Source organism: Triturus cristatus, chromosome 1_2 (assembly GCF_964204655.1).
Source record: "Triturus cristatus chromosome 1_2, aTriCri1.1, whole genome shotgun sequence".
In the NCBI taxonomy this organism is placed as follows: domain Eukaryota; kingdom Metazoa; phylum Chordata; class Amphibia; order Caudata; family Salamandridae; genus Triturus; species Triturus cristatus.
The window spans coordinates 1,106,602,962-1,106,627,277 of NC_140580.1; the positions used below are offsets into that span (position 1 = coordinate 1,106,602,962).

At 43.9% G+C, this 24,316-nt stretch overlaps 1 protein-coding gene across 4 annotated transcripts in view; it reads right to left on the reverse strand.

Moving 5' to 3' along the window:
* Positions 1-24,316, reverse strand: part of DENND1A (DENN domain containing 1A) — a 1,317,400-nt gene that overhangs the window by 585,146 nt on the left and 707,938 nt on the right. For all 4 annotated transcript variants that reach the window (XM_085613741.1, XM_085613740.1, XM_085613739.1 and 1 more), the window contains exon 11: positions 14,714-14,759. In XM_085613741.1, coding sequence (XP_085469867.1) covers positions 14,714-14,759 — 46 coding nt within the window. The remainder of the gene's footprint in view (positions 1-14,713; positions 14,760-24,316) is intronic.

Consider the following 24,316-nt stretch of genomic DNA (forward strand, 5'->3'; position numbering starts at 1 on the left):
GTGGGGTCTTAACATTGGCATAAATCATTTCCCTCCTTAGTGCCTAACTCTATTTGATTTATTGCAGAGTAGGATTCAACAGGAGACGGTCCTCTTGTGCACTGCCATGCCTGTTTTCTGCCGCAGAGAACTCCACAAACAGGAAATTGTCCACTCAATGTTCTTTGGCACAATAGCTGTAAAAGCTCAGCGCTCTTTTAGGGTCCGAGCGATGGAGCATCTCCTCTCATTCTTTAGAGGGTTAAGGCAGAGCACAGAATGGCAGCAGGCTGATGGTTTTACCAACGTAGAACGACGTCATAACTTTTGTTAAGAAGGATGCTCACGTCTACAAAACCAGTTTGTCGGGAAAGAAGGTGGTGAATGATGGATTAACACAGACCCTGAACCTTAATTACTTGCCATGCCAAGGTCATAGTGACAAGGAACACCGTTTTGAGGGTGAGTAGCCACAAGAGACAGATGTGAAGTGGCACAAAGGGAGAGCACATCAAACATGTGAGGACCAAGTTAAGGTCTCACTGACATGATGAAAGGAGAGAGGAAAAAACAAGTGTTGGAGACCTTTAAAAAAAAAAATGCTTCATAACCAATGACTAAAATAATGTGGGCTGGCTCAGCAACCATAAAGACCGAAAGAGCAAAAAGGCAAACCTTAACTAGGCCTGGGCGATGAACTCCACTCCGTTCAACATTAAGTTGGCGAGCGCGATCAAGGAAAATCCAACGCTAGACCACCTCCCAGACACATTTCTCAACGCGGGCGGCCGTGGATGGTCACCACCGCTCGCACTGGGAAACCATCCGTTCGCATTGGGGAAGCTGCCACTCGAGTAGAAAATGTACTCGAGTGACAAAAAGAAGCATCACCCTCTTGTGCTGTGCATGGTGCACTTCTCGCTAATTTTCCCGAGGGGCAAACACCCAGCACTAAAAATCAGCGTGAACGGCGTGACCTAACACACTCTGCCACTTGCGCAACTCTGCGTAGCTCGTGGAGTATTTTTGGTCACTTTGCAGAGTTCTGCATAATGGAACTCCACCCAGGCCTACCCTTAACTGTGCCCTGAGCAAAGCCTTGCCAGGCCAGAGACAAACCATTCAACAAAAAGTCAGATAACATGGCCTGGAGGGGATAAATCTGGTGTGTGCCGCACCAAAAGTCAAATTTGTCTCAACGACAAGTGTAATCAGTTTTGATCAAGGTATGCCTGGCAGTCAAGATGACATCAACCACCATCGGAGAAGGTCAAAGGTGTTCAGTTTTCGCCATTGAATCTCGATGCATGAAGGTGGAGATTTCGAAGGCCTGGCGGCAGAAACCTGCTCTGTTGTTGTGACAGCTGGTCCTGCCGGTGGGCCAGCTTGACCAGCGGACAGATGCTCAGGGTCATGAGTTCTGAATACCATAGTCTCCATGCACAATCCAGAGCTAGCAGGATGACTTGGGCCCACTGGTTCCTAATCTTCTTCAGAACTCAGAGCAGGAGGGGTAGCGGCAGGAAGATGTACAAGTGTCTCAAGTTCCACTCTTGGGGGAATGAGTCCCATAGCAGGAGGTGCCTTGGTAACTCCATTATGCAGAACTGCTGACATTATGTGTTCTACATGGGGCAGAATATATATCTGGCCAAAGTTCTCCCCATCTGCAGAGGGACCCTGCACCACCTGCGGGTGTAACTGCCATTTGAGATCCACTAGGTGTCACCAGCTGAGTTTGTCCACACTGGCATTCAAAGATCTTTGCAGGTGGTATACCACCAGGAAGATCACTTGATGGCCCAGCCATTTCCAGAGGTGTTGGGCCTCCTGAAACAGGATCCAGGACACCACACCGCTCTGTCTGTTGCAATACCACATGGCAGTAGAGTTGTCAGTAAACACACGCACCTACGCCCTTTGATTGACAAAAAGAAGGCTTTCAACTCCAAGTGGATGGCACTCAGCTCCAGAAGGTTGCTATCGAGCCTAGCCTCCGCCGGAGCAAAAGACGTGTGGTTTCCACCTCTCACAGATGCCCGCCCCAACCCAGAAGGGAGGCATCGGCCACCATTGTCATCTCTGGATGACGATGGGAGAGGGGTCTGCCACAAACCCAATCGTGGTCCAGTAACCACCACTGCAGATCTTTTGCAGTCTCCTCCAAGATCTGGATGGGGTCAGAGAGATCCCCTTGATGGTGGGCCCACTGAAACTTCAGATCCCACTGCAGAGCCTGCACATACAATATGCATGAGGCCATCAGTACAAGTAGACTCACAGTCAACCTCACTGAAATCAAGAACCGGGACTGAAAGATTGGGATCCTAGCCTGAATGTCCTAGACTGTCCTTTCTGGGAGAAAAGCATGAAACTGACACATGTCAAGAATGGCTCAGCTGAATGTGAGCATCTAACGAGGAGTTAGGTGTGACTTTGGCACTCAGTTAGTGAACCCCAAGGATGACAGGAGTTTCGCAGTAGTCTGATTGATGAGTGCCTGGCCTGAATCACCTTCAACAACCAGTCATTGAGGAGGGTGAAGCCTTGGACCCCTGACATCCAAAGGTGTGCTGCTAACATCGCCATCACTATTGTAAGCACCCGTGGGGCACTGGTGAGACTAAAAGGGAGAACAGCAAACTGAAAACGCTCTCGTCTCACCTTGATCAGCATGTAGTGCCAATGGGCCTACAGAATAGGTATATGGAAATAGGTGTTCTGCAGATCAAGTGTCACATCCAGTCTCAGAGGTAGAGGCCAGACAATTCCTGGGCAAGTGTGAGCATTGTGAATTTTTCCTTCCGGATGAAGGCTCTAAGAGGGTGCAGATCCAAAATAGGACGAAGGCCTCTCTCCTTATTCGGCACCAGAAAGTAGAGGTAAAAACAGCTACAACCTATTTTTGGCACAGACACCCTTTAAATTCTTACGCCAAAAGGGCTTGCACTTTCTGCCATAAGATAGACAGATGGTCCTCCGTCAGTCTCTCTTTGGACAGTGAAAGGTGCGGCTGATTGGCAATGAAGATCAAGGTGTACCCCTTCCAGACTATCTGGAAGACCCATCTGATCGATGTGATGGCCTGCCAACCAGGCAGGAATAAAGAAATATTGTCTCCAACTGGATGGCAGCGATCTACTAAGGGCACGCTAAAGGGGTTTGGCAGGAGGGGCTCCAGGGGCAGTGGATGGAGTGGCTCACTGACCCTAATGGCACCTTGTTATGACTAAATTGGCTGATGACATGGGGTACCTCTGCTGAAGCCACAATAAGAACGGTATGGCAGATGAAGCTGGCAAAACACGCAGAAAAGCACAGAGTGTGTGTTGTAGCCCTGCTCTTCTTGAAAGGCTCTAGAGTGGAATCTGCTTTGTCCCCAAACAGGCAATTCACGTCAAAGGGCATGCATATAAGGGATGACTGGACATCACTCGAAAAACCAGCTGACTGCATCAAGAGGTGGCGGTGAATGCAGATGCTGGTGCCCTTTGCCACCCAATTGAATCGGTGGTGTCCAAGCCACGAATTGTGAACTTGGCCACATCACAGTCATCCCAGATTGCTTGGATTAATACAGGTCGAAGAATTTCTGGGACACATAGGAGGTTCTGAGCCACAGAATTCCAAAGAGTGTGGGTATGGCAGCCCAGGAGCCAGCTGGCATTCACAGACCACAGGGTCAAGCTGGTGCAAGAAAATACCCTCTTCCCAAAGGTCACAACACGCTTGCACTCGGTGGGTGAAGTCAGGAAGATATTTGGGCTTGAGGGGTGTTAAGAAAAAAAGCAGGGTCACCCGGGGCAGGGTGATGGCATCTCACAATCTGGCAATTGACCAGGAGGCTAGAGCAAGGTTTGGCCCTATCCCCCATAAGGGTATCTTTGAGTGCCTCACTAAAGGACAGAAAGAGCACCGTGGATGTTTGCACGGCAACAACTGTCACAACATTGGTTTTGACCTCTAAGGTGGGGAGTTGGGGGGCAAGAACTGCTAATGCCCCATTCATGGCCATAGCATAAGAAGCATTTTCCTATCTGGCAAGACCAGTGGGTGAGAGGAGGCCCAACTCAGGGCAAGTATCAAGGCCACTGCCTACTTGAAGCTCATCAACCAATTTTCCTCTTAGTACGGTTGCCCTATTTCATCGCGCGCATCATAATCATTATCCGAATCAGTGCTAAATAGCAAATGCAACATATGTGCCCTTCCTTGGCAAGTCCAGTGGAGGAGGTAGCATTTGATGGAAGCTGAGCAGTCGAGGTTATAGCGATGCAGACTCTGAGTCAGAGAGCACATTGTCCTCCAGCGTCAATGGTGTCGGCATCTGAGTCAAGGCTCCAGGAACTGGCGTGGAGCGTGGCACCTGAGGCAGAGTCTGAACAGGAACTGGAGAAAGCCCAGTGGTAGATTCTGAGGGTCCAACTGGCCTTGAGGGTGAACCTGCCAGTGGTATTCCAGATGGAGGGTCTCTTGGCTTCTTAGGGCCTGAAGGAACACCAGGGGGAGTTGTTTTGGATCCGAAGAATCGAAGCATGATCTGCCTCTGTGCACAAAAGGTCCTGCAAACTCTGGTTGTGCTGGAACAAGTTACGGGATAGGTGCCGACATTGATCGACTTTGGGAGCGAGAGACATGGTGTGCCCTTGCATCATCTTAGGAATATGCAAGTGGTAAGAAGGAGCAAAGTCCCACATGGATTTTTTGGGTTCTTTTCTTAGACTTACCAAAACAATTGGAGCAATAAAACAACCAACCTCAAGAAAGATTACTGCAACTTCTAGACCAGGAACAGGACTGACCCTTCAACTTGGACCGGTCTTATTGCAGTGTATCCCAGTGCTGGGTGACAGAGTTTTGCTTTGCAGTCTCATATGTCCTTAGAGTTCATGTAAGTACAGTCACTGGAAGATTTAGAGTTGTGGCTCGACCCTGGGCGCCACAGGTCAAACTGATGAGGATCTGTCACATGCATTTGCTTGCAACAGTATTTAGAGGGTTTGCATCCTATCTTCTTGCCAGGTGACATTTCCATTGCACACTGAAATATTTTTGGTTCAAAAGTTGTCTCAAAGAGACGAGAGGTAGCTCTGGATATGTGTCTGGTGGCACATAAAGAATGGAACTGACGTCAGCGCACAGGAGTGTTGCCTATCTAGGTCTCAGGTTGTGTGTCCTAGAGCAGAACAGTGTCAGTATAGAGCCGCATGGCACCACCTTCTGGCGTGGACAGGTACTGCTCATACATTTTTGGATCCTGTCTAATGCCAGGGAAATATTCACAAGGTAAGGAATCTGTGGTAAGAAGCCTCAATCAGATATGCTTGCCTCATAATTTGTTCCTTCATTCCTCCTAGTGGCCATTACAATAGCTCTGAAGAGTGGTTTGTGCACTGTCATTATGATGATGAAATCTGTATTTCACAAGGAACCATTAAATCTTTTAAAGATTTCACAGGAAACCGTGAAATATTTTACATTTTCCATAGTTCATACAATAAAAGCACCCAAAAGCATCTAGATGGTCTAGTGTGAGTAAATTTTGCGATGCTTGGCAAACTTCATAATATGTGCCTATACTCGATGCACCTTCTTGACCGGAATTTGAGTTGCCTAGAACATGCAATCTCTTATTTTAATTGATATGTTAAAGACTGTCCATTTGCATTGCAATAATCTACTGCAGAACTATGTACGTAGATTCACGCATAAACAGCAAAAGATGTATTGCCAACTGGTACAGGGTTCCCAGACTATAAAAGTTAAAAACAACTCCATACAAAATAAAACCATTGACTATGTCTATGTCTGACCTGTTGATAAACTCTGCTAATATCCAGCCGTGGGAACGGCGTGTTATTTAATTGGTATAGGACATTATTTAACAGAATGCTTACCTTTCAGACAAAGACCAAAAAAAAAACTTTTTTACTTTTACAGACACTGAAATGGTTTCTTCTTCCTAAAGAGTTTTCACCACTCAGAGCTTTCTTCAGGACAGCAATAAGTCGAACTCGGTGTACAACAAAGAAGCTTGGGATCTCTCGACATTAAAGAAACTTAATGCACTATCAGACAACCAGTGTAACTGCCTGGCTAATCTGAACAAAGGACATCCTCCTTTAGACATGATACTTTACTTACCAGTAAATGGCAGATCAAATAGCCCATTGAGAGATTTGTTGTCTTTAATGGTGAAGGCAATCTTACAACTGAGAGCTAAATTGTATGCTTTCAGACACACAAAAATGAATCCCTAAGAGCACCTGAAGTACACTCCACATCCCTTTTTGTATTCAATACCCTTTAATACCCAGTACCAGGCCAGTGCATCAGTGTCTGGCATTTTTCCACCACAGTTTCAAACTCAAAGTGCGGAACAATAATGGAGGAATAGTGGAAGGGAAGAATACACGTGAATCTCAAGGATCCATTGCTTCTCCTTCAGAAACACCCAAATGTATATATTAGAAACATCATCAGTGATGCAGGTCACAATTGATTATGCCTGCCTAGGTGTTTTGGTGTGTTTTGGAGAAAAAAATGTTTAATTCAATTTGAAATCAAGCTGACATATAGATATTGTAAGGTTCTGATTTCTACTAATCTTGCCAAAACTTTCACAATATTAGATGTGTCCAGCAAAGGATTTTTGTTGATAAAAAGGGCACCCTGCTTTAAGTAAACAAGAAAATACATTTATACCACTTGCCACACAGAGCCACACTCCTAGGACTGAAGATATATTAGCATTGCAGATCAGTTACAACAAAATCTAAGTTCTATCAACGAAAGGATGAATGAACCGTTGGCTAATAGAAATATTTGTTTAATTAGGATATTTTAAAAAAAAAGATAAGTGCTGCTAAAAACTATTGTGGCTGCTTTCTTTAATTATTTCTAATATTTTTGATGCTCTATGAGTTTTGCTTCAAAATTCGTAAATCTATTAAAGCAATGCTCTGAAAGAACCACAACTGCCCTGACTGCAACATACCACTAAATTGTGATACCAAACAAGGTGAAGCAGTAATGTCTAGAGGATACTGAAGTTGAACACTAAAAACCCACTGTCCCTTTGATTCCCAGAAAGGGTGTCCCATGACTCGACACTCAAGCTCAAAATCAGCAGAGGTAATGCGCAGCATGCGACAGGCCTTTTACCGACACCAAGAATATTTCAGAAACATTGCACACTCCGGCCAGTCTGCACATGTTCTGCACACCATATGACCCAGGAATGGATACTCTATCTCAAAAAGCATCAGAGGAACCTCTGATCAGTTTATAAATTGTCTACGCACCCACACAATTCGTTGGGAGTGGCTAGTCTATTTCAAAGGCAACAAGACTCATGCACCCAGCTGGTGTACTACTGGCAAAGCCGAGGCCACGTTTTAGGATGTGACGTTTCTCTGATTCTTTGAGCAATGGCTCTATTATGTAATGATATAAGTAACTTTAAAGCTAGGCATTGGAATGAGACACAAGCTAGCACCCAGCTGGTGTACTACTGGCAAAGCCGAGGCCCGGTTTTAGGATGTGACGTTTCTCTGATTCTTTGAGCAATGGCTCTATTATGTAATGATAAGTAACTTTAAAGCTAGGCGTTGGAATGAGACACAAGCTAGCATTAAACAAAACCAATACCACTGAAATAAGTTGGTTATAGTTTAGTGAACCACGCTAACTTGTACCCCCATTATGTACTGCTTATGACCTCACAGATGACATCACTCATGACTTACGTTACATTGATGACATCACTCAAGACATCTCAGTCACAGCCTCCAGCTAGACTCAACATTCAATCCACATCAGGACCTGAACTGAGGGCCTAGGCTCAGGACAGGCCCATACTAGAGAGCTAAATGACAGACTGCTGCTGGTGTTGGAATCACACACTTTCCTGTATTTCAGAATATACGGAGGAGGAAGATATGGGAGATCTTATGTGTCTTGATTTAGCTTTCTATAGCACTAACACTAATTTCTATGATAAAATGAGCCTCCTCATTTTGTTCAGTTCTAAATTAAATGCTTTAAGTTTTACAGCTTTGATTCCATGGTCAAGAGTTTGTGCGCCACACTTTGGTCCTTATATACAACAATTTAACGCTCTAGTTATTCATAAGAACACTGAGGGAAGCTGGGATAGAAACTTGGGGAATCAATGGACGGGTTGCTGCTGCTAGTGAAAGTACATGTTTTACTAAGAATATCAGACTTTTTTCTCACATGGCTGAGGAAGAGTCTTTGAACTTAAAGAAACTATGCACTCATTTCAGATTTGAGTACCTTCCATAACCTCTATGATAAAATCATGAGAAAACAGTTTTCTCAGAGACAAGGTTCATAAATCCCAGTAGAAGGCAAGCATTTTTCACAGGGTAAAATCACTTGAGAAATCACTAGAGTTTCTAAACTGAGTATGCACCACATAAATCTGTTATCGCCCTTGATACGAAACCCTTAAAACTTGGCATTCACTACAATTCCCCCATATCCCCAAGTCCTGTAAAAGCTGCCACAACATATTGGGGCTCGGAGGGTCCTATTGGGCTCCCCTCCCAACATGTTTTCAGGATGCAGGGACCATGTCCCTGAGTTCTGTCATGGCAGCCCCACAATATTGTTCATGTTGTGGGTAGTCAATCAGGATTGACTAATCCCCATTAAACTCACCAATCAGAGAATATCCGGACATCAGCGGTCCAAATAAAACTAACTTTGTTAACCTCTTCATGCCCTTCCTGAGCCCCTCCTTAAATGGTAATTTCACAATAGCATCTGAATGGATTTACATTAAGTCTGAGTAGCGTCTAACTTTTTGTCAAACTTGGCGTACTAGTACAACAGACATGTAAACCATAATTCGCACACCGGATGCAAGGCTCATGACCTCACCATTGATGTGGCAGATATAATTACAAAATTCATAAATAATCTTAGTTGAGATTATATACCATATTTCTCTTAACATTATGAAAGAGATAAATATGAATTCAGTATTATTTATTGGTTTGAGTACATAATGTTATTCATAGTCATAGACATAACTTATTGCAATAAATATTGTGAGGTCAGGAGGAATAATTTGATGGATCTCCATGAAACTTGCCATGAAGAACCCAAAGTGGATGTACTTTTTTGTGCATGTTCGTCAAATGGAGTTAAAGTTATTAAGAAAACAAAAAATACCTTTCTAATGGAAAGTCTGCCCTAACCATAAATATATATATATATAAATATATATATATATATATATATATATATATATATTCATATATATATATATATTCATATATATATATATATATATATATATATATATATATATATATATATATATATATTATCTACTGGCGGTTATAGTTAGGACCGTGTTTCCATAGGAAATATCAAAATTCTATTTTGAATAACTTTGGCGCCGGTTGACGAATCTTCGCGAAATTTTCAAAACTAATGGGGCGCTCCGCTCAGCTCCTACCCTGAAAGTCTCGGGGGGATTCGGCAAGCGGGGGCCGAGAAAAAAGGGGGGTCCCAAAACGCGTTTTCCCCATGCATTTTCCCATAGGACCTTTAGTCGAAGGTACAGCCCGAACGGCTGAACAGAATTACTTGAAATTTGGCACAGAGGTAGTCCTCAGGTCAGGGAAGTGCCTTTTGCATATATGGAGTCAATCTGTTCAGTATTTCCAGAGAAAATTGCATTTAAAAGCACATACATATCTATAGCCGCGCACCCTAACGTGCGCGAGCGTAATTCTGATTGGTTGTTACATGTCAGTCAACGTTCGAATCGGTCGAAATCAGGAAGTGTCGGCCGCCATTTTGTTTGTTTTCATTGCGAGAGTGGAAAAGGAAGGTGGCGATTGTGAAAAGGGGGCAGGGTAGAGAGTTCCTGACCCCCTAGCCTTTGTCAGGGGGTCCCTGAAGGACCCCAAAGGCAGAAAAAAACATTTTTTTTTTTTTTTTTTTTTTAAATCGCGGGGGAGCGCGCACGGTGAAAATCCATTAAAAAAAAAAAATTTATACGTAGTTTATTGAAAAATAAATATATATATAAAAAAAACATACATAACTTAGCATTTAAAAAACCATACAAATTCACTGAAAAAACATAGGTTTCACACACGTTATAGTTAGGAATTAGCATTTAAAAAACCTTGCAAATTCACTTAAAAAACCATAGGTTTCACACATGTTATAGTTAGGTGGATATTTCACTCGTATAAAACCAATGAAATTCCCCCGTTATAGTTACATCAGATAACTATAACTCACGCGACCACCACTCTATCACAAGGATGATGTCATCAGTGATGTCAAGAGTGATGCCACTGACCATGTCATGAGTGATGTAATATGTGACGTCATGAGTAGAGGATTGCGGGCGCGTGAGTTATAGTTATCTGATGTAACTATAACGGGGGAATTTCATTGGTTTTTTACGAGTGAAATATCCACCTAACTATAACATGTGTGAAACCTATGGTTTTTTAAGTGAATATATATATATATATATATATATATATATATATATTCAGCTCCACACTGCCAATCGGTAATCATACCGGAACACAGACGACAGCACTCACGGGGGAGAGTTCCAAGAAATGATTTATTTAGGAACTCTGGGCGCTCAAAACAGACGCATTTCGGCAACTCGCCTTTCTCGATGTTAAGGTCGGAACGCCAACATCGCCATTGTTTTAAATTCATAGTTCGCGCTCGTATTCACAATCAACATAGTAGAAAGACTAAAAAAACCCTGTAATCAGGATGTTAATATTTCGCCATCTTTGAACGTACCAAATGGTAACATGAAGCATCAAAATTGATGCAATTCACACATGGCGTAAACAGTAATACAGCCCTGGATGGGCATACATTCATATGGCACGAAAGCGAACAAACTTTCTCAAAAAGAAAAACGATGGACAGCGGCTTTCAATCCTCGACACACAATAGTTAAAACAGTGCATAGAATTTCATGACAAAAAAGGAGAGAGAAAACTCAACGAATGCAAACGTCATATACAGTAACAGAGGAAGAGGAAGACGAGGTGGGGGGGGCGGGGGCCGCAAGAAACGACCACTCACCACCAGTCACTCGCAGCAACAAGGGTTTCAACAAGCGGAGGTAGATGATAATAATCTCACAATCATCAACCTGACACCCAAAATCCTCACCGAAACTGAAATATCGGTGTTGAAACTTGGACTCTCATTTTGTCCACAACGAAAAATGGAATTCGCACAAACGCGGATAGATCTATTCAAGTTTACTCGTAAGTTGAAATTATTTAAATATTTCAAGTTGAAACCTATTACAAAGAAGAGTCAATCAATAGGTATGGGCGAGTCTGAGAGATCCATAAGAAACTTAACGGGATCTGACCTTGGAACACTACGCACTATGGATAGTCTACTGGAAGTTAATGTGGAGGCTGGTGAGACAACCATCAGTCAAACCCAACTTTTGGCTGATCTGGATATACCGCAGAAAGGTGGTAATAGTTCATTCAAACCTAAGTCTGTGTTTCTTCCACAAATGCCCACAGATGCGGTGGACACATTCTCGGATTTAGTCATAAAAGATCTACTTCGTTTTCGATGTGAAGAGAAATATCGGAGAAACACCAACAATTTCTCCAGGAAACAACAATTGGCACTAGAAAATCTGTGCAAGGACGCTACACTTGTCTGTAAACCTTCAGATAAAGGAGGAAACATTGTCTTATTAACTCAAGAACAATATCATCAGGAAGTGTACCGGCAACTCAATGATCCTTTGTACTATGAAAAAACCAGTATGCTGTTGTACAATCAGGGCATCACGGATTTTCATCTCATGTTGTCTTCTTGGTATAGAAAAAACTTACTGGAAGCAGATGAACATTTGTTCCTGAGATGTTTGAACCCTATAATTCCTACATTCTACTATTTACCCAAAGTTCATAAGGACATAATAAATCCCCCAGGTAGGCCCATTGTGGCCTCCTTGGGTAGTTTGACTGAACATTTGTCCGTGTACATAGACCACTTTTTATTCCAACAGGTGGTACTATTGAAATCGTATCTCAGAGATACCAAAGATGTTCTTGTACAGATTGAACGAGTCAAATGGGAACAGGGTTTTTGATTAATGGTGTTAGACATTGCTAGTCTTTATACCTGTATAGCACACAATGATGGGCTGAGAGCAGTGAAGTATTTTCTTGCCAATCGCCCACTGTGTTCTATGGACCACAGTGCCATGATCATTGAGTTTATTGATTTCTGTCTTACTCATAACATTTTCATTTATCAGAAACAGCTATACAGACAGGTCTCAGGGACGGCCATGGGCACCTGCTTCGCCCCCAGCTATGCGAATCTTTTCGTAGGCTGGTGGGAGGAGCAGGTGGCATGGGCCGAAACCAATAAAATTTGTACAGACAGAGTTGTGGTTTGGCATCGTTATATCGATGACCTTTTTATAATTTTCAAGGGCCCCCCGGCATTGGCATCTGAATATATACAAATTCTAAACATTAACAATGTCAACTTGAAATTCACAGGGGAGGTCAGCACAGACGCTGTTCATTATCTGGATCTTAGTGTATTCGTTTCAGAGGGGAAATTACACACAAAATTATATCGTAAACCAACGGCTGGGAATGCTATTCTACACTCTTCCAGCAGTCACCTCAAGAAACTGATTGACAGTATTCCCTATGGAGAACTGTTACGTTTAAGAAGAAACAATACTAGGGAGACAGATTTTGAATCTTCAGCTAACGAAGCCCTTGCCCGCTTCAGACAGAGAGGGTATAGTGAGAATGTTCTGACCAGAGCCCTTAACAAGGCCAAGTGTGCCAGCAGAACTGACCTCTTGAGTAATCAATACAAACACAGGGAGGAGGAGAATATTGGGAAATTTAGAATGATTACTACATTCTCGAAGGATGCGTGTCATCTTAGACGCATCCTAAAAAAGAACTGGGCCACTCTCTTATCGGATACCACCATTGGCAGTGACCTACCTCCCAACCCCCTGATCACGTTCAAGAAGGCCAGATCCCTTAGGGACACCCTGGTGCACAGTTATCAACCTACCGTAGATCCGAAATCACCATTTGGGGCTCTAAATGGGTTTTTTCCCTGCGGTAAGTGCAAGGCCTGCAAGAAAAGTAAAAGGATCTTATTATACACTGTCCCAGGTTTGGCAACACCTAAGAAAATCACCAAATTCCTAACATGCACCACTCCTTACACCATATACTGTCTGACCTGTCCCTGTGGACTCCGTTATATTGGCAGTACTATTCATCCTGCCAAAATTCGGATCCTGGAGCATATGAGGGCTATCTCTAATTTCGACGAGTCCTATCCTGTTGCTCGACATTTTAATCAATGTCACAAGAGAGACCGAGATTTATTAACATACTTTTGCTTGGATCAGGTACCTGTCAACCCTAGGGGAGGTGATAGGATTCAAAGACTCAGACGTCTTGAGTCACGTTATATTATCGATCTGCAAAGTAAAAATCCGTTTGGTCTGAACAGTAGTGAAGAGCTAGCGGTGCATTTGGGGGACTGAATTATTTCAATGTATATTTACTGTCTGTTACTGTATATGACGTTTGCATTCGTTGAGTTTTCTCTCTCCTTTTTTGTCATGAAATTCTATGCACTGTTTTAACTATTGTGTGTCGAGGATTGAAAGCCGCTGTCCATCGTTTTTCTTTTTGAGAAAGTTTGTTCGCTTTCGTGCCATATGAATGTATGCCCATCCAGGGCTGTATTACTGTTTACGCCATGTGTGAATTGCATCAATTTTGATGCTTCATGTTACCATTTGGTACGTTCAAAGATGGCGGAATATTAACATCCTGATTACTGGGTTTTTTTAGTCTTTCTACTATGTTGATTGTGAATACGAGCGCGAACTATGAATTTAAAACAATGGCGATGTTGGCGTTCCGACCTTAACATCGAGAAAGGCGAGTTGCCGAAACGCGTCTGTTTTGAGCGCCCAGAGTTCCTAAATAAATCATTTCTTGGAACTCTCCCCCGTGAGTGCTGTCGTCTGTGTTCCGGTATGATTACCGATTGGCAGTGTGGAGCTGAATTTTGAAGGCGGGAGCACCCCCGCCGTGACTAGCACCGTTCATGTGTGCGCTGGGCTGGTGCCAAACTCAGGAGCGAAATATATATATATATGTGTAAAATCCTCTGTACTCTTCTTGAACATAGCAATTCTGTCTCCATTTGCTTGAAACTCCATTTCATAGTATTAAAATAAGCATCACAACTATTTAAAATGCTTTCATCGCCTATATTTTGTGTTTTCAGTTTGTATTTCAAAAGGGAACAAATATTAGATTTTAATCGTTGTCCTGAAAATATTACCTGTTCCAACAACCAAAATACAGGTCATGTCAGCAAAATATTGGTCAGGTATAAACCCTATCCACAAATGCGGCATAATGAGCCGGGTCTTCGAATAAGCTCCAGGACTGGAAAGGAGAACTTTAACCGCCTACACAAAAACCCTTGTACCATAACATCAGTTTAGAGTTCTATGGCACAATAAATGAAAACACAGATGCAACTACCCATCTGGGCACCATTTACACACCAATATTAATAAAACTAGAGTAGGCAAGATCAATGCAAGTAATTTGAAGGTAGATGACAAATGTTTGAAAAGAAAATCTATAATGCTTGTAAAAAACACACTTACCTCCATTAAACTTGCATGTATGCCTATGAGGTAGGGCATCGGAGCACTACAAGAGAAACATAGTGAATGACACAATTTTAGACATGGTACTATCTAATTTTAATTTGTGGAAGGCTTAATTTTCATAACAATAAAAAGATAAATGTCAATTTATTTATTTTATTTAAAATAAACAGTTGTGTCTACAGAATTTACAAGTGTAAACATAACCCATGCATAAAGTCAATCAGTCAAGACGAACATTTGTTTATTTTGAACTTTTACAAATTTGCTATCAGCATCTCTATATAAAATATCTAAAAGAAAAATACTTTTTTAATCTACATCATCCCTTGAAAAAGCCAGCAATAATCAATTTATAGTTATACATGACAAAAAACGGAGGGGTCATTTTTGGGAGGATGAGTTGTGTCACTGTGTCTTTATTCTAGAGAAAAGGGTATTTTATCAGCAGGCTAAGAGCATTGGTATCTGCTTTACTGAAAACGCTGAGGTAATAAAAGGGCAAGCAATTTTAATGGAATAAGGAACAATTAAAAAAAAATAGAACCCTTAAGTGCGCATAATTTGGGTCAGCAATTCGGTTCAACAAAAAGAGAAGATTTCCTCTCAGGTACCTCAGTTTTTTTCAAATATTTTCAAAGGACTGGATCTCCACATTTGTGGAATGCCACTGAAAGAAAGAAATCTGTTGCCTTGGGATCTAGTATTTATAGCTTTATTTTCAAGTGGGTTTTTTGTGCAGAGCTGAACTTTTACGGTAAGGGTGGGTTTTGTTTAAGTTTCTTTATAATTGTTCATTTTTCTCCTCTTCACTTGGCTTTAATTTTTCCTCGCCCACTGTGAAGACCACCAGGTCATAATTCATAGGAGTGATCCAAATCAAAAAGATGGTGTTACGCAGGAAACATAGTGATCGAACAAAGTGGGAGGAATTTGAGGAGCACAACGTGCCCACACTTTTTCACTTTAAGAAAAATATTTCCCAAACTTTTTCTAAAAAGATAAGCATCCCGGGACGGTTAATTTGTAAAGTTGAAATGCTTCAGCTGAAATATAAGGCAGGGAGACTCCTGTGCTGAGAAACCGAGAGAGGGTCAGACAGCTAAACAATAAACAAGCCTTCTTGACAGGGTGCTTGATGCCTGAAAGAAATGTAAATGTGCACAACTGGTTAATCTGCAAATGTAAAGAGTGCTTGGAAGCCGGTATTGGCATTAATTAATGCAATCACTTGAAGCTTCCTGATGACAGATTAATTCTTTTTGAGTGGTATTGCAAGGGAGTTACAAGCTTTGCTGTGACCCGTACTTTAAAGGGTCAGTTATGAAAAAAATTGCACAATGTACAGTCTGGGCATTATTAAAATCTAAATTTTGGAAGCACTTTTTTTTAATCTTAAACCGTTTTGCCCATTTTGTAGCAGCCTATCTTATACCGTGTATAAAGCAAGTTTAAAATAATGACTAACAATGCACAGTGCTTTCTGTCAAAGGCTGTGACCTCATAGCACTAAACATACACAAGTCACTATTCTCCACTGCACCAACCAGGATCTAATTCTGTGGCTCTCTGGTGACCGGTACAGACCTCTGCAGTGCATTAAGTAATAAAGATTTCATAATGTCTGATTGTGCATTCCTGTGAGAAAGTGCCATCTTTCTTGCATGGTATGCCCCCACTTTGTGCTGAATTGCTGAATGTAATTTGACTGAGTGTGCCCTGGACTCCTGCCAATCAGGTGCCCAGGGCCTATGTTCCTTCCTTAAAAACACAGAACCCAAAGTGGCAAACCCTGGCCACATGTTAGCCCCTGGTAAATGGTACCCTAGGTACCCAGGGCCTTCTGACCAGGGAAGGCCTCTAAGGGCTGCAGCACTCATTGTGCCACCCTTAGAGGCCCTGTACTCTTACACACACACACTGCCCTTGCAGGCTGAGTGTCTGGGTACAAGACAAAACAAAGAGTGGACATGGCACACATCCTTGTTTGCCATGCCCACCACCTACACTGCCATGGCATACATCAGCCACCCCTCTAGCTGGGTGCCCTATGCCAATGGTGTGGGCACAGGAGCGGGAGCCCTGTGCCCCTACAGTACCCGAGTCCATTCCTGGGCACTGTAAGGGCAGTGCTGCCATTTAAAAGTATATGGTGCTGGGAGCTCGACAAACACGAACTCCACAGCACCATAATGGCAACACTGAAGACTGAGAAGTTTGGTATCAAACTTCTCAGCACATTAAACCCACACTGATGCCAGTGTGGGATTTAATGTACCAAGCACCCCAGAGGGCATCTTAGAGATGCCCCCTGAAACCTAACCTACAATCCACGTCTGTTCTGAGGCTGCCTAGGCTGCCATACAGCAGACATGTTGCTGGACCCCTGGGTAGGAGAGCCCCTGCTCTCCTGGGTCTGCAACAATGCACATCCTGGGCGAGGTGCTAAATCTCCTCCCCCAGGATGGGCAGGGGGAAGCTTCAAAGGCATGCCGCCTCTGTGAGCTTCCCCAGGCCACTGCAACCCCCCACTCTGGCGGGAAGCTTGGCCGTAAACCCCAAATAAGGACAGGGGATGTGCCAGCCTGCCAATCCCACCCCTCAGGTGGGGGAGGCGAGGTAAAGCACATCTCTGGGCTTTCACCATCTTGAAGATGGGAAGCCCTGCCCAATGAGGACTAGGCTACTGCCCCCCTCCCACAGGAGAGAGGCAGGATAGGGGGTGTTTCCACCCCAGGACAGGGACCCATTGGTCCCTGCCCTTCACCTACCTGTAACACCCCTAAATCTAGTATTTAGGGGCACCCTGTACCTTCCTTCCCCAGATTCCAGATTCCAAAATCCGAAGAAGAGCTAGAAGAAAGAAGACCTGCCCTGCAACTGCTAAGAAGAGGAAGACACCAACTGCTTTGGCCCCAGCCCTACCGGCCTGTCGAGCCTCGAACCTGCTCCTGCTCCAACCCGGCATCTCTTGTGGCCAGCAACCTCACAAACCCCGGAGGACCTGGCTACCTTTTGACTCTAAGCCCCCTGGGACTCCCATGAGTGGAGGCTCTACTCAAAAACTACTTCTAATCCCTGGCAGCAGCCCGGAACCGCGAACCCAGCACACTCTGCACCCGCCAAGCCTGGCCTGTGCCGGAGTGAACAAAGACCACGAGGACAACCCCACGGCAACTGTGACCCCGAGTCCGGCACCCAATGACCTCCCTCGACACTCCTGAAGAAGCCTGCAGCCTCAGAACCAGGTGCCACCCCAACAGAGGGTAAGATTTCCCGACACCAAAAGGCACCCCTGCACCCTGCGCCCCGCGGCCCCCTCTTCCCAATCCCGGGGCACCTACCTATCCTCCAACTACCCAACTTACCTCTCGAAGTGGTGGTGGCACCTGAAGAATCTTCGTCCCCGAGCTTGCAGTCTTTTTCTAAACCGGAGATTTCCCATTGAAACCAATTGAGCGCACAAAGGCTCAAAAGCACCCTGCACCCAGCCGCCCGAGTGGCCCTGGCAGTGCAACCTCTAAACCTATCTACTTACCCACTTGCCCTGAGTAAGTGACCAGGAGCCCAGCTCCCACAGCCGCGTAGCCTGCTAGTCAGCAGCCACCAACCAAGGCCCCCCTACCTCTCGTAGGATAACATTGGGCCTAACTCTCTCTGCACCCGGCCGCCCTTGTGCCGCTGAGGGTGAACCAACTGAACCTACCTGACCCTGGGAGACCCCTGAGTCTATGCTCAGAACCTTAACTCTGCCAGTCGAGTACTTACCTTTAAACCGATAACTCAATTTTCTCCATAGGGTAACATTGACTGGCTTTTCCTGAAATTTCTTCTAAGTGTGGACTTTTCAAAACTTAAAATATTCACCAAAAATCAGCCGAGTAAAGAAAACGAAAATACTCACCTGCTCTTACGTGAGCTCCCAGTGCTGGATCTTGGTGCCCAGCACTGACTCTGAAAAATACTTACAACTGTACTTACCAGTAACCAAATAATCTCCCATAGGAAATCATTGACTGTTTTTCTGTGAAATTTCTTTCAAGTGTCAATTTCTGCAAACTTTAAATATTGTTTAAAAATCGTATAATATCTGAAAACGTAATTACTTACCTGTTTTGGATAAAGGCCCCAGTACTGAGTCTAGGCACCCAGTGCTGAATTACAAAAGTAACGAGAACATACTATACCTGCAACTTGAATTTTCTGCCATAGGGAATCATTGACTGTTTTCTATGAAATATTTTCTAAGTGTCAACTTTTAAAATAGCAAAATATTGTCTAAAATCATCACAGTAATTAAGTCGACTTTTATCACTTGATTCCAAGTATTGACCCAGGACTGAATCTAGGATCCAGTCCTGGAATTTCAAAAGTAATCCTAAAAGTAATCTGTGGTAAATAACTTGAAACTTCCATTGAACTCAATGCATTATTGTGTTTAGAATTGTGTTGCCTATTGCAACCACTTGTAACTTTCTACAAAAGTCAATTGCATATTGCAAAAATATGTATATAAAGCATCTCATTCTGAGAAAGTATATTTTAATACCTCTTGTTGGTTCTAAAATAAAACAAGCATATATTTTTTTATATATAAACCATTGGCCTAGAGTTCAGTTATTGAGTGTGTGAGACCATTTGCTGGCTGAGTGTGTGCAACAAATGCTTTACACTGTTCTCTGATACTGCCTTACTGCTCGACCAAGCTACCACTTTAGAGAGTAAGGTTATATCTAACTTTAGCCTCTGCCAAACCTCTGGGGACTGTGGACTCTCTACACCTTGTACCTATTTGGGAACAGTATATACAGAGCCACTTTCTCACAATTCCCTAGTGATTAACATAACTAGCATATATTTTTATTTAAGCTGTGCCTTATTTGATTATGTAGTTACCTGAAGGTTTAAGATCAAAAAAAGGTACATAATATTCTGTTTTTAGCCAAGCCTTTGACTCTGCCCCTACCTTCACGCACCCCGCTTCTTTTGCACACAGCATCACAGTTCCCATACTTTTTTTGGGTGCCCTTTGGCCACTGGGGAAACAATGTAGTTTCCATTTGACACAATCTTAGCTTAACCCCTTCCATGCTGCGCGAATTCCGCCGCTGTGCTGACGGTTTCTTGCGCGGGCGTGGTCATGACGGAACGGTTCCGTCATGAGCACAGCTCAACCGTGGCTCATGACGGAACCGTTCCGTCATGAGCACCGAAGGGGTTAAGGGTACGGGATGGACGGAGTTGCAGTTTGTTTTCTCTTGCGATCTGCCACTAATTCTCACAGTTCTATGTTAAAACTGCGACATTTGCACCCTTTTAAGTTGGTTTGGAAAAACAACACCACATTGGCATCATCAAAGTAAGAAGGAAACGGTTTTAAAATCAAGTTCCAAGAAAAACAGCACCTCCCTTTTCAGAGCCAGTCGACTCTCAATAGAAAAGTGGCAGATTGTGAGGAAAATAGTGTGTGGGGGCGCAAACGCAGACAAGCAGACCCTGTGGACTACAGGTTGGCCAATGGTTAAGACCTGCCCTACACTCCACATGTGTAAAACGTTGGAGACTCCCACTGAAGGGTTGGTCTTTTGAGGACTTGCTCACAAGTGGCCCTTTAAATGACAACCCCTCAACAGCTCACAAGTATGATAAGTGGTGCGATGTTTATCTCGTCCGGTAGTTACTGGGTGTGATAAAGTTTGCACCTTTCATTACATTTTGAAAGCTCAACCCCTTAACATGGGGTAAAGGGCGGGCATTTACCGGGACATGTGGATTTCAGTGGGGGAATGTTATTCCTCATGACAGGTTATAAGTATGATACCTATAAATTCCAAACACCTCAGTGCCAGATTTTATCAGGTGCAATAACGATTCATCCGACACAGAGTACCTTAGCCAAGCCCTAAGTCGCGGAGCTTCAGATTTCCAACCGAAGGAACATGGCAGGGGTTTCCTGGCCTGCGTGTCAAGGGAGGTTGATGTGCCTGGCACATTTTTGGTGGTGGAGATCAGAGGAGGTGATAAGGTCAAATCTCATTTGTTTCAAGGCAAACTACTTAAAAAGCGTCCCTGCTTCCCCGCGTGAATAGCTGTGCTGTCCGGGGCTTCTCCCGCACACCCCGCACCGCACATGGGCCTCATTAGACGGCCTCGGAAGGGGACAGCCTCGGTGTCAAAGACGCAACGACGGAAGCCCGGCAGGAAGTCTCAAGTCTGCAAGTGTCTCGTGCACCAGAGACGCAGGTAGCGTGATGAAAGGAAGCAGAAAGGGAGATGGATTCTGGAAAACTGGCCATTTATTGCCGTGGCCAGCGCCGGGGCGGGGGCCTGTCAAAGGGGGTGTTGGAGAACTCGGACCCGAAAAAATATAATTAACACAAACGCGTGGCTCTCGCCACCTAGGGTCGTGATGGAGGAGCTGGGCACGGGCGTATGTGTTTAATTAGGACGTCAGGCTGCTAGAATTCCGCCGTCAGCCGACCAGCTTTTAAGTTTCTCTGAAAGCCCATTGGTGGGAAAGATAGAACCCGCCTAAAAGAGGCGCGCATTCAGCATGCGCTGTTGGGTTAAAGTTGCAGTTTAGCAACTGAAGAACCATGAACCGATTCAACTGTTTTTTCACAGCTATATTTTTTGGACTTCATACTGCGCAATCCCAGGTGGTACCGAGGCACAGGATAAATACCAGTACTTCCGGTGCAGCATTTACCAGGTGCAAAATCACCTCATCAACCGAGGTTTAGGCTTCAGAATGGGGGCTAATCCGTTATCAGGGAGTTTCTTCCTATGTCATAAACTGCAAAAAAAATTGGATTTTGCAGTGTTTTTCTGCAAGATTTGTTTCTACAAACAATCCACAGGGTGTGTCATCATAACACCAGCCGTAATTGCGAGGACAATCCATAGGGTGTGTTATTACAGAACCATCTATAATCAAGAGAATAATCCACAGAACAAGTTATTCCAAAACCATCTATAATCGCAAGAACAATCCACAGGGTGCGTTATTAGAGCACCAGCCATAATCGCAAAATCAATCCATAGGGTGGGTTATTACAGAACCATCTATAATCGCGAGAACAATCCACAGGGCGTGTTATCACAGCACCAGCCATAATCGCAAAATCAATCCATAGGGTGGGTTATTACATAACCATCTATAATCGCGAGAACAATCCACAGGGCGTGTTATTACAGAACCAGCCATAACCGCAAAATCAATCCATAGGGTGTGTTATTACATAACCATCTATAATCGCGAGAACAATCCACAGGGCGTAATATTACAGAACCATCTATAATCTCGAGAACAATCCACAGGGCGTGAACTTATTACAGCACCAGCCATAATCGCAAAATCAATCCATAGGCTGTGTTATTACAGAACCATCGATAATCACAAGAACAATCCACAGGGCGTGTTATTACAGCACCAGCCATAATCGCAAAATCAATCCATAGGGTGTGTTATTACAGAACCATCTATAATCGCGAGAACAATCCACAGGGCATATTATAACAGAACCATCTATAATCGCGAGAACAATCCACAGGGCGTGTTATTACAGAACCATCTATAAACTCGAGAACAATCCACAGGCCTTATCATTACAGCACCAGCCATAATCGCAAAATCAATCCATAGGGTGTGTTATTACAGAACCATCTATAATCGCGAAAAAAATCCACAGGGCGTGTTATTACAGCACCAGCCATAATCGCAAAATCAATCCATAGGGTGTGTTATTACAGAACCATCTATAATCGCGAGAACACTCCACAGGGCATGTTATTAAAGAACCATCTGTAATCGCAAGAACAATCCACAGGGCGTGTTATTACAGCACCAGCCATAATCGCAAAACCAATCAATAGGGTGTGTTATTACAGAACCATGAATAATCGCGAGAAAAACCCACAGGGCATGTTATTACAGCGCCAGCTGTATTAACAAGAACAATCCAAAGGGCGTGTTATTACAGAACCATCTAAAATCGCGAGAAAAACCCACAGGGCGTGTTATTACAGCGCCAGCTATATTGGCGAGAACAATCCAAAGGGGGTGTTATTTACAGAACCATCTAGAATCGCGAGAGCAATCCACTGGGTGTGTTATTATAGAACCATCTAGAATCGCGAGAACAATCCACAGGGCGTGTTATTACACCACCAGCTATATTGGTGAGAACAATCCAAACGGCGTGTTATTTACAGGACCATCTAGAATTGCGAGAACAATCCACAGGATGCACTATTACAGAACCATTTAGAATTGCGAGAATAATCCACAGGGTGCGTTATTACAGAACCATCTAGAATCGTGAGAACAATCCACAGGGCATGTTATTACAGAACCATCTAGAATCGCGAGAACAATCCACAGGGCGCGTTTTGACAGAACCACCTAGAATCGCGAGTTTGCGTGAGAATCACAATTAGCACAGATGACGGATGAAGCTCTAAGCCTCACTCTGTCGCACCGAGTTGGGTGTGTTCAAACATGGCTCCCAAGCTCTGTCTAGGGTACAGTGGCCCCCTCTCTCCAGGTCATCAGAGTCAATGTTCCCACCCCAGACTTTTGCGCGATAAGCTAATGTATTCTGGGTGTTGTAATCTTGTTTTGCTTAATAAACACACACACCTGAAAACAATGATTTGTAGATGACAACTTCAGGATTGGAGACCGGGTTCTGTTAGACCTGGATCCAGGTCTAGTTGGTGAAAGTGCACTCACCATTGAGCCCAACGAGACGGACACTCGCTTGTGTTTGCTTGTGTTTCTCCGCAGGGAGGACATGGCCCTCAGTTTGTGTGAAATCAGAGACATAAATCAGAAGGTGCAAGGGGTAGTGACTGACACCCCCTGGGCTTGCTCTCGGGTACCTTTGGCACTACCAGTTTTCCCTGGTCTCAAGGGTCATATAGGAACCACTGGACTAGAACTTAAACAGGTCTCCAAGCACCATATAATCCTTCAGGAGAGCTCACTCTTTTCTCTTCCTCTTAGCAATGAATGATGGAAAACGGGGGGCTGTTGAGAGGCTGCGGTAAGAGCGACAGGGTGCTGAATTTTGAGCGGGTGTTAAAGATGCAGGGATTGTGACATGTTGTATAAACTCATAATGCCAGGGCCAGCTTTAGGGCAGTGCAACTGGTGCCGCCGCATCGGGCGCTAACCTGGTGGGGAAGCACAGACCTCAGGTGGAGGGCTGTGTGTTTTGTAATAACTTAAGATTTAAAAGCACCTGCTCAGAGTTCCTTGTGTGTCCATTTTTCAGGCAGCAATAGAAGTGTCAAGATAACTCTTGTGATTAAAGTTCCTGCTACAGAGAGAGAGATCAGAGTTTTGTCTAGTGGCAGTTTTGACTAGCATATAGTAGAGCAGAGGGTTAATATGCCTGCTGCAAAAAAAATCTGTATTTTATGTGGCTAACTGAGTGGATTAGTAAAGCCAGCCTTTACCAGAGTTGTAAAATAAATGTCATGTATGTGAGAGAGCGGCTATGTAGGATGAGGGGCACTTTTGCTGGTGGTAGTGAGGGGATCAGAGGAAGAGGAGGTCGGTGAATAGATTGTCACACCGGGCACCACCAGCGCTAA